The sequence below is a fragment of the Delphinapterus leucas genome, chromosome 1 (assembly GCF_059928025.1).
Source record: "Delphinapterus leucas isolate spDelLeu-1000000601 "Yukka" chromosome 1, BTC_Dleu_Yukka2, whole genome shotgun sequence".
Taxonomy (NCBI): domain Eukaryota; kingdom Metazoa; phylum Chordata; class Mammalia; order Artiodactyla; family Monodontidae; genus Delphinapterus; species Delphinapterus leucas.
The window spans coordinates 103,693,491-103,706,994 of record NC_143129.1 but is presented as its reverse complement, the minus strand read 5'-3'; the positions used below and the strand labels follow the sequence as shown (position 1 = coordinate 103,706,994).

At 36.9% G+C, this 13,504-nt stretch overlaps 1 protein-coding gene across 7 annotated transcripts in view; it reads left to right on the top strand.

Annotated features, from left to right (window-relative positions):
* The window catches only part of SNX7 (sorting nexin 7), a 98,170-nt gene that overhangs the window by 17,057 nt on the left and 67,609 nt on the right, over positions 1 to 13,504 (top strand). For all 7 annotated transcript variants that reach the window (XR_002641911.3, XM_022553312.3, XM_022553311.2 and 4 more), the window contains exon 2: positions 7,721 to 7,903. Coding sequence is in view for 6 of the 7 variants with exons in the window: in XM_022553312.3 (XP_022409020.1) it covers positions 7,721 to 7,903 (183 nt within the window). In the remaining variant the exon portion in view is untranslated. The remainder of the gene's footprint in view (positions 1 to 7,720; positions 7,904 to 13,504) is intronic.

Here is a 13,504-nt window from a genome sequence, read left to right as displayed (position 1 = left end):
TTTTGTCCAACTGTAGGCTAATGTAAGTGTTCTGATCACATTTAAGATAGTCTAGACTAAGCTATGATGTTTGGTAGGTTAGGTGTATTAAATAAATTTTTGATTTATGATATTTTCAATTTACAATGGGTTTATTGGGATGTAAACCCATTGTAAGTCAAGGGAGATCTGTATATGTATCTTGAAGCACTATTTGTTAAGGATTTATGTGAATTTGGACCTTGTATGTTTTAGGACTTTAAAAATGATGTTGTCCTGTGTGAATTCTTCTCTGATTTGATCTTTTTTCTTCTAATATTTAGTTTGTGATATTTATCAATGGCCTTACATGAAGTTGTAATTGATTTTCATTGCTGTGTTTTATATATATATATATATATATATATATATATATATATATATATAGCCTTGTATGCATATACCACAATTTATCTATCCATTCTTATGGGTTGCCTTGAATGTTTTTGTACTTCCTTCGGTTTTGTCCACTACATGACTATATTTTAACCATAGAGATTGATTTATTCTTGCTTTAGATTTCTGTTTAATTTTGTGGGAAACTGAAAATTGAATTCAGTGACAACTCCCAGTACGTTTGACTTACTGGCAGTTAGGTGGTGGTCAAATGCTGGTTCCTCTACTTAATAGCAGTTAAGAGTTTGAACAAGTGATTTAACCTATTTCCTCATTGGAAAACAAGAGGTAAAAGAGTACCTACTCAACAGTATTGCTAGCTGGTTTAAAAAAGGGAAAGAAATAGAACGTACTCTATGGGGTCATGGTAAGGTTTATATAATTCACATGAAGGTTTCAAGGAGACAATATATACCCCACATTTATTCATCTCTTTTTATCCTCTGTGATCCAAGGTGAGATATGACCTCTCTGATGTTACTGAATCTCAGAAAAGTAACGTGACTTGACCAGGTTCACACAGCTGTATATATATGTAAACTTGAATTAAGTTTAGTTCTGCCTAACTACAGAGACTTTTTCTTTTAATATACCAGTTTTTTTTTTTTTTGCCAGAGTGGAAAATTATGTCAAACAAAATTATGTGAAACGTTTCTGTGGTCAGTATATAACTTCATAGTGCACAAAACCTGAAAAAGTCCAAGTATATTCAAAGCAACACTGTTAGAAAATAGAAACAGAAAAATGAATAAATAGATTATGATATATGCATACAAGGGTATATATACTACATAGCACTGGAAATTATGTCAAACAAGATTATTGAGTGTTGTATGCCCCTTTATAGAACACGACATAGGCTGGCTTTTCCCCCAATCACATTTTCAACAGTGTTCCACAGAAGGCCTTTCTAATTTTTTATTATTATTATAAGCAGGCAGATTGGAAGGAGTTGTAAACCAAAACACAGCTGGTAAGTCTAAATTTAGGCCCATCAAGATGAGTGTCCCTCATAACAACATGGTTTCTCAAACTCCTTCCACTTTAAGTTGCTTTTTACCAGATGTCTCTTGGTGTACGTGTTTCTTGTACATCAGCAATTTTATTTGCATGGCCTTTTCATGCCAGTATTCTGATTTATCACACTTCTCACATTGATTTTTTTCCCTCTACTTGTAAAAAGAAAATAGCTGTTTGTGCACAGATGGTGGTTGCAATTTAGTATTATCAGAGTAATTCATGTTATATTTATGAGATGTTCCCGAGTAGCATCTTAGTGAAGGATATTAAGGAAGGACACCTCTTAGAGAGATCATATCTCACCTTTTAACCTGTTTCTTTTGGAGTTTATTTCCTGAGCACTCAAATATTGGCAAGTCATTGTTTGTTTTAAATTTCAGCTCTGTATTTTATTTATTTCAATAGTAGATCTTTGGAACCATCTAATAGCATTAAAAGTGGGAGGCAAAAAACATTTCTCAGAAATTACTGAAGTTGATTGTTAACCTGTAAAAAAAATTAATGGAGCAAGGATGAAATATTTTAATTATAATTCCTTCCTTCCTTTTTATCCTTGTTTCCTTCCTTAAATATTTATTATGTACCATTCTATATACAGAAATGCTGTTCATTTGCTAGGGCTACCATAACAAAGTACCACAGACTAGGTGTCTTAAACAGCCGGAAATTTATTTTCTCACAGTTCTGGAAGCTAGAATGTGAAATTAAGGTGTCAGCAGGATTGGTTCCTTCTGAGGGCAGCGAGGGAAGGATCTGTTCCCAGTCTCTCCACTTGGCTTGTAGATGGCTGTCTTCTCCCTATGTCTCATGTTTTCCCTCTATGAATGTCTATGTCCAAATTTCCCCTTTTTTATACAGATACCAGTCATATTGCATCAGGACCCACTCCAGTGACCTCATTTTAACTTAATTACCTCTGTAAAGACCCTGTCACCAAATAAGGTCGCATTCTGAGGTACTGGGAGACCTCAACATATGAATTTTGGGAGGACATGGTTCAACCCACAACAAATGCTTATAATAAACCAAAAATAGGAACAAAGAAAACTTACCCTTAATTTGTAAGTGACTTTTCAATAAATTTCAGTATTATGCTAGCACAGTGCTAATGTCCATTCATTTCAGGAAAGTCACTTAAATGGTTTCTCTTACAGTGAATGTGTTGGTTTGCAGTAAGGATAAAAGACAATGACTTCCTGTGACAATGTGGCTTACTTCTGTATTATACATATTCAAATCTCAGCCTGAAACCATCCCAAGATTTTTTGGTGTGCGCCTGTGTGAATGTGTGTTTTCACTATGCTAGCTATAAGAAAGGTATTCAATGTTATTTAAGAAGTAGAGATTTACCATGCAAATACTTTCTCTTCTGCTTTAATCTCTTGAAGAAAAAAAATGAAAAGATGTATTTTCATTGTGTGAAATATCATAAGATAATGGATGTATATCCAAATGCTAAGAATGAACGAATGTATAAATGAGGTTGAGGACGGGGAGAAAGACAGAACTAGCAGGAGAAAGAGGCATGAGTTATTGTGGAGGTAAGAACTTTGTTTGGAAAGAACAAATTTTAACGATCCATTTCTCCTGAAAAGCATCAACCACAAAAAGTTAAATGAAGTTCTTTTTGGTCAGTTACTTCTTTGGATCTTCTCAAACACTTATTGTCTTTGCTTATTCGTGTCCAAATGTAAATCTTTTAAGTATTGTCAGTATATTTTCTTTCCTTTTTTTGAAGCGAATATAAAACTCTTTGGATAGTCACTTTTATTGAGGTTTTAAGAATGTTTTTGAGTGATTCATAGTAATTTACATCCTTCTACTGAAATCTTGGATGTTGCTAAATTTCAGACTGTAATTTTCTTCCTTTGCTAGATATTGAAGCATATTTTTATGACACCACACTACACTCATTGGAATTGTGAGCCTTTATAAATTCAGGCAGATCTTTTCTACTCTACAAAAGGATGCATTTTAAGCAGAAGAAATAGAATGCTAAATTATGTAGTAGGTAAAAGAAGTGGGTTGTGGTGAGTTAAGAGGGTGACTACAAAGAACGCCAAAGCACATGGTTGTATGCACTGTCAGTGAAATTTAAAGCACATTTGCCCATCAACTTAAAAAACTACTGTTTATATGAAATGATAATTGAGAGAGATTTTTGTACATGCTGATTGCACATTTATTTGAAACCTCTAAATTCTGGTTTTAATGGCTGCTTAGTATTCCATTGTGTTAGCATCCCATAATTTATTTTGACAATCCCATTTTCATGTGATTCCGGACATATTTTTAAATTTCATATTTAACTATACAACTTTGAATTAAGAAAAAATAACAGATAATCAAATATGTAATCCAAGGTCTTCTGCCAAAATGGCCCTAGACAGCTCTTTTAACTTACTGGTTTTTTTTTTACAGTAGTTTTTTCAGTAGTTTTTACTGTATTTTTTTTTACAGTAGTTCTTACTGTTTCTGAACACGTTAGATACAGTGTTGACTCTAAACAATTAAAAACCTTTTTTCAAAATGATGCACGTTTATTTTAGAATATTTGGAAATACAGCAACTCAGACAGGAAAATATTAAACTCAACAGCAATCCCAACACCTGGAATAACTTCTGTTAACTTTTTGGTATAGCTTCTAAGTTCATGAGTGCACGCATATCGTGAGTGCGCTATTTTTTCTCTCCTACCCTCTCATCCCCCTCTGTCATACACACACAAATACACGTACATGCATTAGAATCTAGTTGAATACAAATTTTATAAGCTAATATTTTCTCTTAATACCATACTGGGAATCTTTTTCCAAGTTACTATATATTCTTTTAAAATATTAATCACTTTATTGTATTCTAGTATACAGATAGACTTTATTGTATCCTATTGTAGGTATATACCATAATTTGTCTCACTAAACTTCTGTTGCAAGACATTTATTGTCTCCATGTTTTTGTGTGTCTGATCAACTCAACTGTAATTTGTCCTCTATTCCTTGGTCTAAATCATGCCTAATATACATATATTTTCTAGCATTTATATCTTGTTTTCTAAATACCAGTCTCCTCTAAAAGAAACCAGAGCTCCTTGGAGAAATGTCTGATTCCATGACTGGGGCAGGGAAAATATAACATATATCTGAAACATTTTGCTATGCCAGAAAATAAAGTGCTCAAGGAATAATGAAGACATATCAAAAACACACAGATGCCAGCTTTAAGGAGCTCCTACTAGGCAAATTTTGGACACTTAGAACATCAAAATAAATTATATTAATGGATTATAACCCATTGAGTAAAATAGGACTCTGAGTCTATACTCATATAATTAATTGGCTTAAATAAATACTCTTCATCCTCCTTAGTAGGAAACCTACTGATAATATGAAAATTGAAAAATTAAAAAAAAGAAAATATATGTTATTTTGAAATAAGGAAGGTAACAAGGAGCAAAAATAGCTAATAGAGTTCTGAATTTGCTTCTGAGGAGCATGAACTGGTAATAGCAATAGTGGAGCATGTGATGCTGCTTTTTTGTTTTTAATTTGTTTCGTTTTATTTTAAGCCTTGTCAGATGATTTGACTTTTGAAAACTATAAATATACTTTTTATTTTGAAATAATTGCAAACTTGGAGAAGTGTTGCAAGAATACCACAAAGAATCTAGATTTCCCAGTTATTACCATTTCACAACATTTGTTTTCTCTGTGTGTGTGCAAGTTGAGTAAATTAGAGACATGTTTTATTACTCCTAATTAAATCTGTGTATATTTTTTGAAAACAAGGACACTCTCCTGCATAATCACAGTATAAGTATGCAAATCAGGAAATTAATATTGACATAATACTATATTCTAATCCACAGACCTTTTCAAAATTTTCAGTTGTCCCAATAATATCATTTAGAGAGAAAAAACAAAGGCTCTTCTCCTTTGGAACAGAATCCAATCCAAGATCATATGTTGCTTTGGCTCTTGTGTCTCTTTGGTCTGCTTCAGTCTGGAACAGTTCCTCATCTTCCTTTTCCTTCATGGTATTGGCATGTTTGAAACTGTTTTATAGGCAATGTCTCCTCCCTTCAAACATATACATATGTTTTTCCCCCCATTATCTTAATATAACTGTATCACCATTTTTAGTTAAATTCAGTATTAAGAACAATTTATTTTTATTCACAGTTAAGCCATGTAATGAACTATGATTACATTTTTCATTCTTGTACCTTTTGTTTTCTTTAGAGTTCATCATTCATTCATTCCTTTATTTTAGGCCCTCACTTTCTCCCTCTCTTGTTTTCTCTGCCTCTTGGCTTTTTTGCACCAATTCATCTACAAAATCTAATATAGCATGCTTCCTTTCATTATGCTTAAATGTATCAGCTATTCTGTCAGCCTCCCTCCCTCCCCACTTCCCTCCTCCCTTCCCTCCTTTCTCCCTCCCTCCCTCCTTCCCTCATTCTCTTTCCCTTTTTCTTTTCCTCTTTCTCTTTCCTTGCTCCCTCTCTTCCTTTATTCTTTCCCTCTTCATCTCCTTGCCCCCCGGAGTCTTTCTGCTCTAGCCTGTATAGGTTGTTCTCTAAGTCTGTTCTTTCACTGTCATCCAAGGAATTTCCTTTAGTTCTCTTCTGTGTTGAATCTCTTACTTTCAGATCATATTTCTTCTTTCTTGGTATATGCCCTTATTTTGGAAAAGTGAAGAGTCTTCCAAAGAATGTGTAAGAATGGGTACATGGAAAGTCAGTTTTTGAAATCTTTCCTATCTGAAATGGCTTCATTCTACCTGTATACTTGAATGACAGTTTGGCTATGTATAATTCTAGGTAGGAAATATTTTCCTCTAAAAATTTTGAAGATACTATTTTATTATCATTTAGTTACCAGTGTTACCACTGAGAAATCTGAAGCCATTCCTATTGTATTTTACCTGTTTATAGTCTCTCTGGAAGCTTTTAGGAATTGAAAATCCCTACTGTTATGAAATGGCATGGTGATAGATGCTTGTAGGGATACTACCCACCCCACTACTGTCCTCTTCATTTTGAGGAGGCCTGCTAGGCCCTGTCAACCTGGAAATACTTCAATTCAGAGGACATTTTCCTTCTTCATTTTCTGGAATTCTGTTCACTCAGGTACTATCTACCTGGATCCTTTAATTTTTAAAAATACTTCTCTCTCCTTTTCCATCCCATGTTCTTTTGGTTCAGCTTAGTTCTCAAGTTAAATCTTTTGAACTTCTGGTTGAGTTTTTATCCTTCCATCATATTTCAACTTTCATGAGCCTCCTTTTTTATTGGTTTTCCTGTTGTTCTCTGAATTTTTTTGAAAAATAACACCTGTTTTATTCATGAATTTTATATCATTCTTATCGCTAATGAGTTCATCTATTTTTAAAGTATTATATTCTCTATTCTGTCTGCTTCCTGTATTCTCTTTGTTTCTTTATTTGTGAATCTTTCACATCAGAGGCTTTCCACATGTTGAGATGTTTGGTAGTTCCCGCACCAGGTACTGACAAGCTGAGTAGACATTCAACATCTTGCTGCCCACGTTCTTGGGGCCAAATGAGGGGAAAGGGCTGGATATCGTTTCCTCTAGTATGTAGGACTTTCCCTTGATATCTGTATTTTCATAGGGCCTCTCTCTCCCTCCATCCTGCCTGGTGCCCTTGAGTTCAGAGACACTCCAGAAAGCAAATTTCCAGGTTTTTTGCAAAATTGGGGAAGAAAAGTCACCTGATTGCATGGGGGTAGGTGAGGGAATATGAGGTACTAACTCCTTTTTTGTTTTATGAGCTTTTTAACCAATCCTCTGGTTTAACTCTTCCAGCATTCTATGTCCACAGGTTCCTGGCACCTCTAATTCTTGAGTGTCGCTGTGATCCTGTGTCATAAATGTGCCTTCTTTTTCCTCGTCTACCATTCTCTCCTACATTTACTTTAGCTGTTTCTGCACTGCTTTTCAGTTACCACTCAACCATCAGATTTCCAGTTTCCAAAAAAGTAGTTAACTTTGTTTGCTTAGTCTCTTCTTTTTACCTTGAGGGTTTATGCCTTTTTATGACTTTTTGTCTTGTTCTGTCTTTGTTTCTTTACTGTCATTTTTAAAGTGGGATTTTGAGAAGAAGCAGAGATAAAAATACATGTTCCATATACCTTATTTAAGCAGGAGTCCAGTTATCCTTTTTGTTCTTGACATATTTGATTAGTATTTGTCGTGCCTAAGAAAAAGAGGATTTTAACTTTTTATTCCTTATAGATATTAATTTTTGATTGTTTTATTCCTAGGATGCCTCATTGATGGACATGAATTCCTTCAGCCCTGTGATGCCAACATCCCCTTTATCAATGATAAACCAAGTCAAGTTTGAAGATGAGCCAGATTTGAAAGATCTTTTCATTACAGTTGATGAACCTGAAAGCCATGTTACTACAATTGAAACATTCATTACTTATAGGATTATTACTAAGGTAAGTATTTAATGAACATTTTCTTGAATATAGTTGCTTTTTTGAACTCTTGGAACTGCTTCTTGTTCACTTTGACACTCAACTTAGAGAATCTTAACTGAATTGTTCACTTTGACACTCAGAGAATCTTAACTGAATTGACTTCTAGTTTTTCAGCCATTTTGAGTAAGACATTGCATCTTATCTATCCTTCACTTGTTCTATATGAATTCGAATTAACCTGAGTACCAGTCACTTGTATTTTAGCAGTTGTGCTTATTAAAATAGGAACACTTTAGGTTTTTAGTTTAAAAATTATAAATATATTTGGAAAAGAAGAGCCTCAGTTTGCTAATAAGAAAACAACTAGTTAAAAACATGATACAATATTTTGTGTTCACATTTCTTCTGAAGATTCCAAAAAAATAATTTCATTTGTTTTCCAAATAAGAGCAAATGGCCACTTTATCTTATATCAATATATGAAACACTGTTAGTTGTTTAATGATGCAAGGGCAGATCTAGAATCTGAGTCTCCTGACTCCTAGGACAAGGCTCTGCAAAAAGACAGTTTACTCTGAAAAAGTAAAAAAAAACAAATAGTATAATCTTTTTTTAAGGTCCTTTGTGTAATAGCAGCCTTCAAGAATTCTATTTATAAGTTATAATATTTTGTTTATGAAGTCTCACTCTACATCTCTTGTAGTGCATCCCTTTTGTAGCTGCAAAGCTTTTGGACCCTGTGTATATAATCACTTCTTCCAGTGCAGCCTCCACACTGCTGCTAATTATGTTTCATAAAGATGTATATATCTGATCTCTTTACTCAGATTCTTAAGATCCTTCCCTGGCTCCTCACTTCCTACAGAACAAAGTGCAGACTCCTTTGTATGATATATAGAGAACTTCTCAGTCTGGGCCCAGCGTACCGTATATGACTCACCTCTTACTCCCGACTTGTAATACCCCTGCTCTCCACTTGCATAGAACTACCTCTTTTATCTGAATATTCTAGGCTATTTCTTGCTCTCATGATTTTGCGTATGCTTTTTCTTCTGTCTGGTATGCCCTTCCCACTTTCAGACAGAAGAGTTACTGTTTGTTTTTCAAGATACAATTCAAAATGATGCCCACCACCTCTGCCCCACATGCTGAGTCCTCTTTCTTCTGTTTGCTCACAGTGTTCTAACTGAACTCTTAAAGAATATAAGATACCACAGTCAGTGTAGCAAAGAAATCAAAAGCCTATATTTAGTCCTTCTAAGCCTCAGGGTTTTTTTTGTTTTTTAATTTATAAGACTGAAATGATAATAGAACCTGGTTCTGTAAGAATTAAGTTAGGATAACTAATCAATGTAAAACACTTAGCAAAGTGCCTAACATATAATAAGTATTCAGTAATTGACACCTACCTGTGTGTAGGTCACTAACTGTGTGTTTATTTGTATTTATTCCCAATGAGTCTGTGAGCTTCTCAAGGAAGGTAATTGTATCTTAAGTTATCCATAATTCTAAACACAATCCTTGGGATATAGCAAGTTAGCAATTTAACCTTTCGGTGAGTGAGTGAGTGAAGAAATTTATAGTATCATAGTCATATCAAGATGCTGTAGAACAAGGCAGCATGGAGTTGAATCTTGATCGCCCCCCTTCCTTGCTATTTAATTAACCTCTCTATGCTTAGTTTCCTCATTTGTAAATTAGATAACAGTACTAACCTCGTATGGTCTTTGTGAATATTTAGTGTGTTAATACAGACACACTGCTAAGAATAGAGCCAGATTTCTCCTGTTACTACTGTTATAATTATAATCATCCATTTTCATTACCCTTTCTAGCAAAGATTTTGTGAAACTGAATTATTTTCCCCTCATTTGTTTCTTTCAGAAAGACACTTTATAAAACACCCTATGGATTTCATTCTAATCATAGACATACAGTTCTTATGAGTTATCCACATTACATCATATTTTAAATGCACTGCTCTTGTAGTAGTAGTAGTAATAGTGATAGTGATAATATTATAGTGTGTTAAACTAACTTTTATTGTGGGACTAATTTGTGCCAATGTTCTAACCACTTTATATGTTTTAACTCATCTGAAGCTCACAACAATCTGGATCTTATGATTTACCCTCATTTTGTGAATGAGCCCACTGAAACTCAAAACTTGCCAAAGGTTATACAACACAGTCATTGGCACACAGTACCCGTGTGCCACGAGTACTGAAGCCCGTGTGCCTAGAGGCCGTGCTCCACAAGAGAAGCCATTGCAATGAGAAGCCTGCACACCGCAGCAAAGAGTAGACCCCGCTCGCTGCAACTAGAGAAAGCCCGCGTGCAGCAACGAAGACCCAATGCAGCCAAACATAAATACATAAATAAATAAATATTAAAAAAATTTTACATTCATGGACACCAAGATTATAAGGATAAATGCAGGAGGAGCTTCAAGATGGCGGAGGAGCAAGACGTGCAGATCACCTTCCTCCCCAGAAATACATCTACATGTGGAACAACTCCTACAGAACACCTACTGAATGCTGGCAGAAGACCTCAGAACTCCCAAAAGGCAAGAAACTCCCCACTTACCTGGGTAGGGCAAAATTAAAAAGAAAAAACAGAGACAAAAGAATAGGGACGGGACCTGCACCAGTGGGAGGGAGCTATGAAGGAGGAAAAGTTTCCACTTTCCACACTAGGGAGGCCCTTTGCGGGCGGAGACTGCGGGTGGCGGAGGGGGGAAGCTTTGGAGCCATGGAGGAGAGTGCAGCCACAGGGGTGCGGAGGGCAAAACGGAGAGATTCCTGCACAGAGGATCAGGGCCGACCGGCACTCACCAGGCCGAGAGGCTTGTCTGTTCACCCGCTGGGGTGGGCAGGCACTGGGAGCTGAGGCTCGGGCTTCGAAGGTCAGATCCCAGGGAGAGGACTGGGGTTGGCTGTGTGAACACAGCCTGAAGGGGGCTAGTGCACCCCAGCTAGCCCGGAGGGAGTCCGGGAAAAGGTCTGGAGCTGTCGAAGAGGCAAGAGACTTTTTCTTGCCTCTTTGTTTCCTGGTGCATGAGGAGAGGGGATTAAGAGCACTGCCTAAACGAGCTCCAGAGATGGGCGCAAGCCACAGCTAACAACGCGGACCCCAGAGACGGGCATGAGACGCTAAGTCTGCTGCTGCAGCCACCAAGAAGCCTGTGTGCAAGCACAGGTCACTATCCACACCTCCCCTCCCGGGAGCCTGTGCAGCCTGCCACTGGCAGGGTCCCGTGACCCAGGGACAACTTCCCTGGGAGAACACACGGCACCTCAGGCTGTTGTAATGTTACACTGGCCTCTGCCGCCGCAGGCTCACCCCACACTCTGTACCCCTCCCTCCCCCTGGCCTGAGTGAGCCAGAGTCCATGAATCAGCTGCTCCTTTAACTCTGTTCTGTCTGAGCGAAGAACAGACACCCTCAGGTGACCTACACGCAGAGACGGGGCCAAATCCAAAACTGAACCCCAGGAGCTGTGAGAACAAAGAAGAGAAAGGGAAATCTCTCCCAGCAGCCTCAGGAGCAGCAGACTAAATCTCCACAATCAACTGGATGTACCGTGCATCTGTGGAATACCTGAGTAGACAACAAATTATCCCAAATTGAGGAGGTGGACTTTGGGAGCAACGATATATATATATATTTTTTTTTCCATTTTTTCTTTTTGTGAGTGTGTATGTGTATGTTTCTGTATAGCTTTGCTTTTACCATTTGTCCTAGGATTCTGGCTGTCCGTTTTTTGTTTGTTTGGTTTTTTTAGTATCGTTTTTAGCTCCTGTTATCATTGGTAGATTTGTTTTTTGCTTTGGTTGCTCTCCTCTTTCTTTTTTTTTTATTACTTTAAAAATATTTTTAAATTATTTTTTATTTTAATAACTTTCTTATTTTATTTTATTTCATTTTACCTTCTTCTTTCTTTCTTTTTTTTCTCCCTTTTATTCTGAGTCATGTGGATGACAGGCTTTTGGTGCTCCAGCCAGGCATCAGGGCTCTGCCTCTGAGGTGGAAGAGACAAGTTCAGGACACTGGTCCACAAGAGACCTCCCAGCTCCACGTAATATCAAACGGTGAAAATCTCCCAGAGATCTCCATCTCAACACCAAGACCCAGCTCCACTCAATGACCAGCAAGCTACAGTGCTGGATACCCTATGCCAAACAACTAGCAAGACAGGAACACAACCCCACCCATTAGCAGAGAGGCTGCCTAAAATATTAAGGCCACAGACAGCCCAAAACACACCACCAGACGTGGACCTGTCCACCAGAACGACAAGATCCAGCCTCATCCACCAGAACACAGGCACTAGTCCCCTCCACCAGGAAGCCTACACAACCCACTGAACCAACCTTAGCCACTAGGGGCAAAACCGGAAAACAACAGGAACTACAAACCTGCAGCCTGTGAAAAGGAGACCCCAAACATAGTAAGTTAAGCAAAATGAGAAGACAGAGAAACACACAGCAGATGAAGGAGCAAGGCAAAAACCCACCAGACCAAACAAATGAAGCGGAAATAGGCAGTCTACCTGAAAAAGAATTCAGAATAATGATCGTAAAGATGATCCAAAATCTTGGAAATAGAATGGAGAAAATACAAGAAACCTTTAACAAAGACCTAGAAGAACTAAAGAGCAAACAAACAGTATGAACAACACAATAAATGAAATTAAAAATTCTCTGGAAGGGATCAATAGCAGAATAACTGAGGCAGAGGAATGGATAAATGACCTGGAAGATAAAATAGTGGAAATAACTACTGCGGAGCAGAATAAAGAAAGAGGAATGAAAAGAATTGAGGAAAGTCTCAGAGACCTCTGGGACAACATTGAGCACACCAACATTTGAATTATAGGGGTCCCAGAAGAAAAAGAGAAAAAGAAAGGGACTGAGAAAATATTTGAAGAGATTATAGTTGAAAACTTCCCTAATATGGTAAAGGAAATAGTTAATCAAGTCCAGGAAGCACAGAGAATCCCATACAGGATAAATCCAAGGAGAAACATGCCAAGACACATATTAATCAAACTATCAAAAATTAAATAAAAAGAAAACATATTAAAAGCAGCAAGGGAAAACCAACAAATAACTCAGAAGGGAATCCCCATAAGGTTAACAGCTGATCTTTCAGCAGAAACTCTGCAAGCCAGAAGGGAGTGGAAGGACATATTTAAAGTGATGAAGGGGAAAAACCTACAACCAAGATTACTCTACCCAGCAAGTATCTCATTCAGATTTGACAGAGAAATTAAAAGTTTTACAGAGAAGCAAAACTTAAGAGGGTTCAGCACCACCAAACCAGCTTTACAACAAATGCTAAAGGAACTTCTGTAGGCAGGAAACACGAGAGAAGGAAAAGACCTACAATAACAAACCCAAAACAATTAAGAAAATGGTAATAGGAACATGCATATCGATAACCACCTTAAATGTAAATGGATTAAATGCTCCAACCAAAAGACATAGACTGGCTGAATGGATAAAAAAACAAGACACGTATATACGCTGTCCACAAGAGACCCACTTCAGACCTAGGGACACATACAGACTGAGGGTGAGGGGATGGAAAAAGATATTCCATGCAAATGGAAAT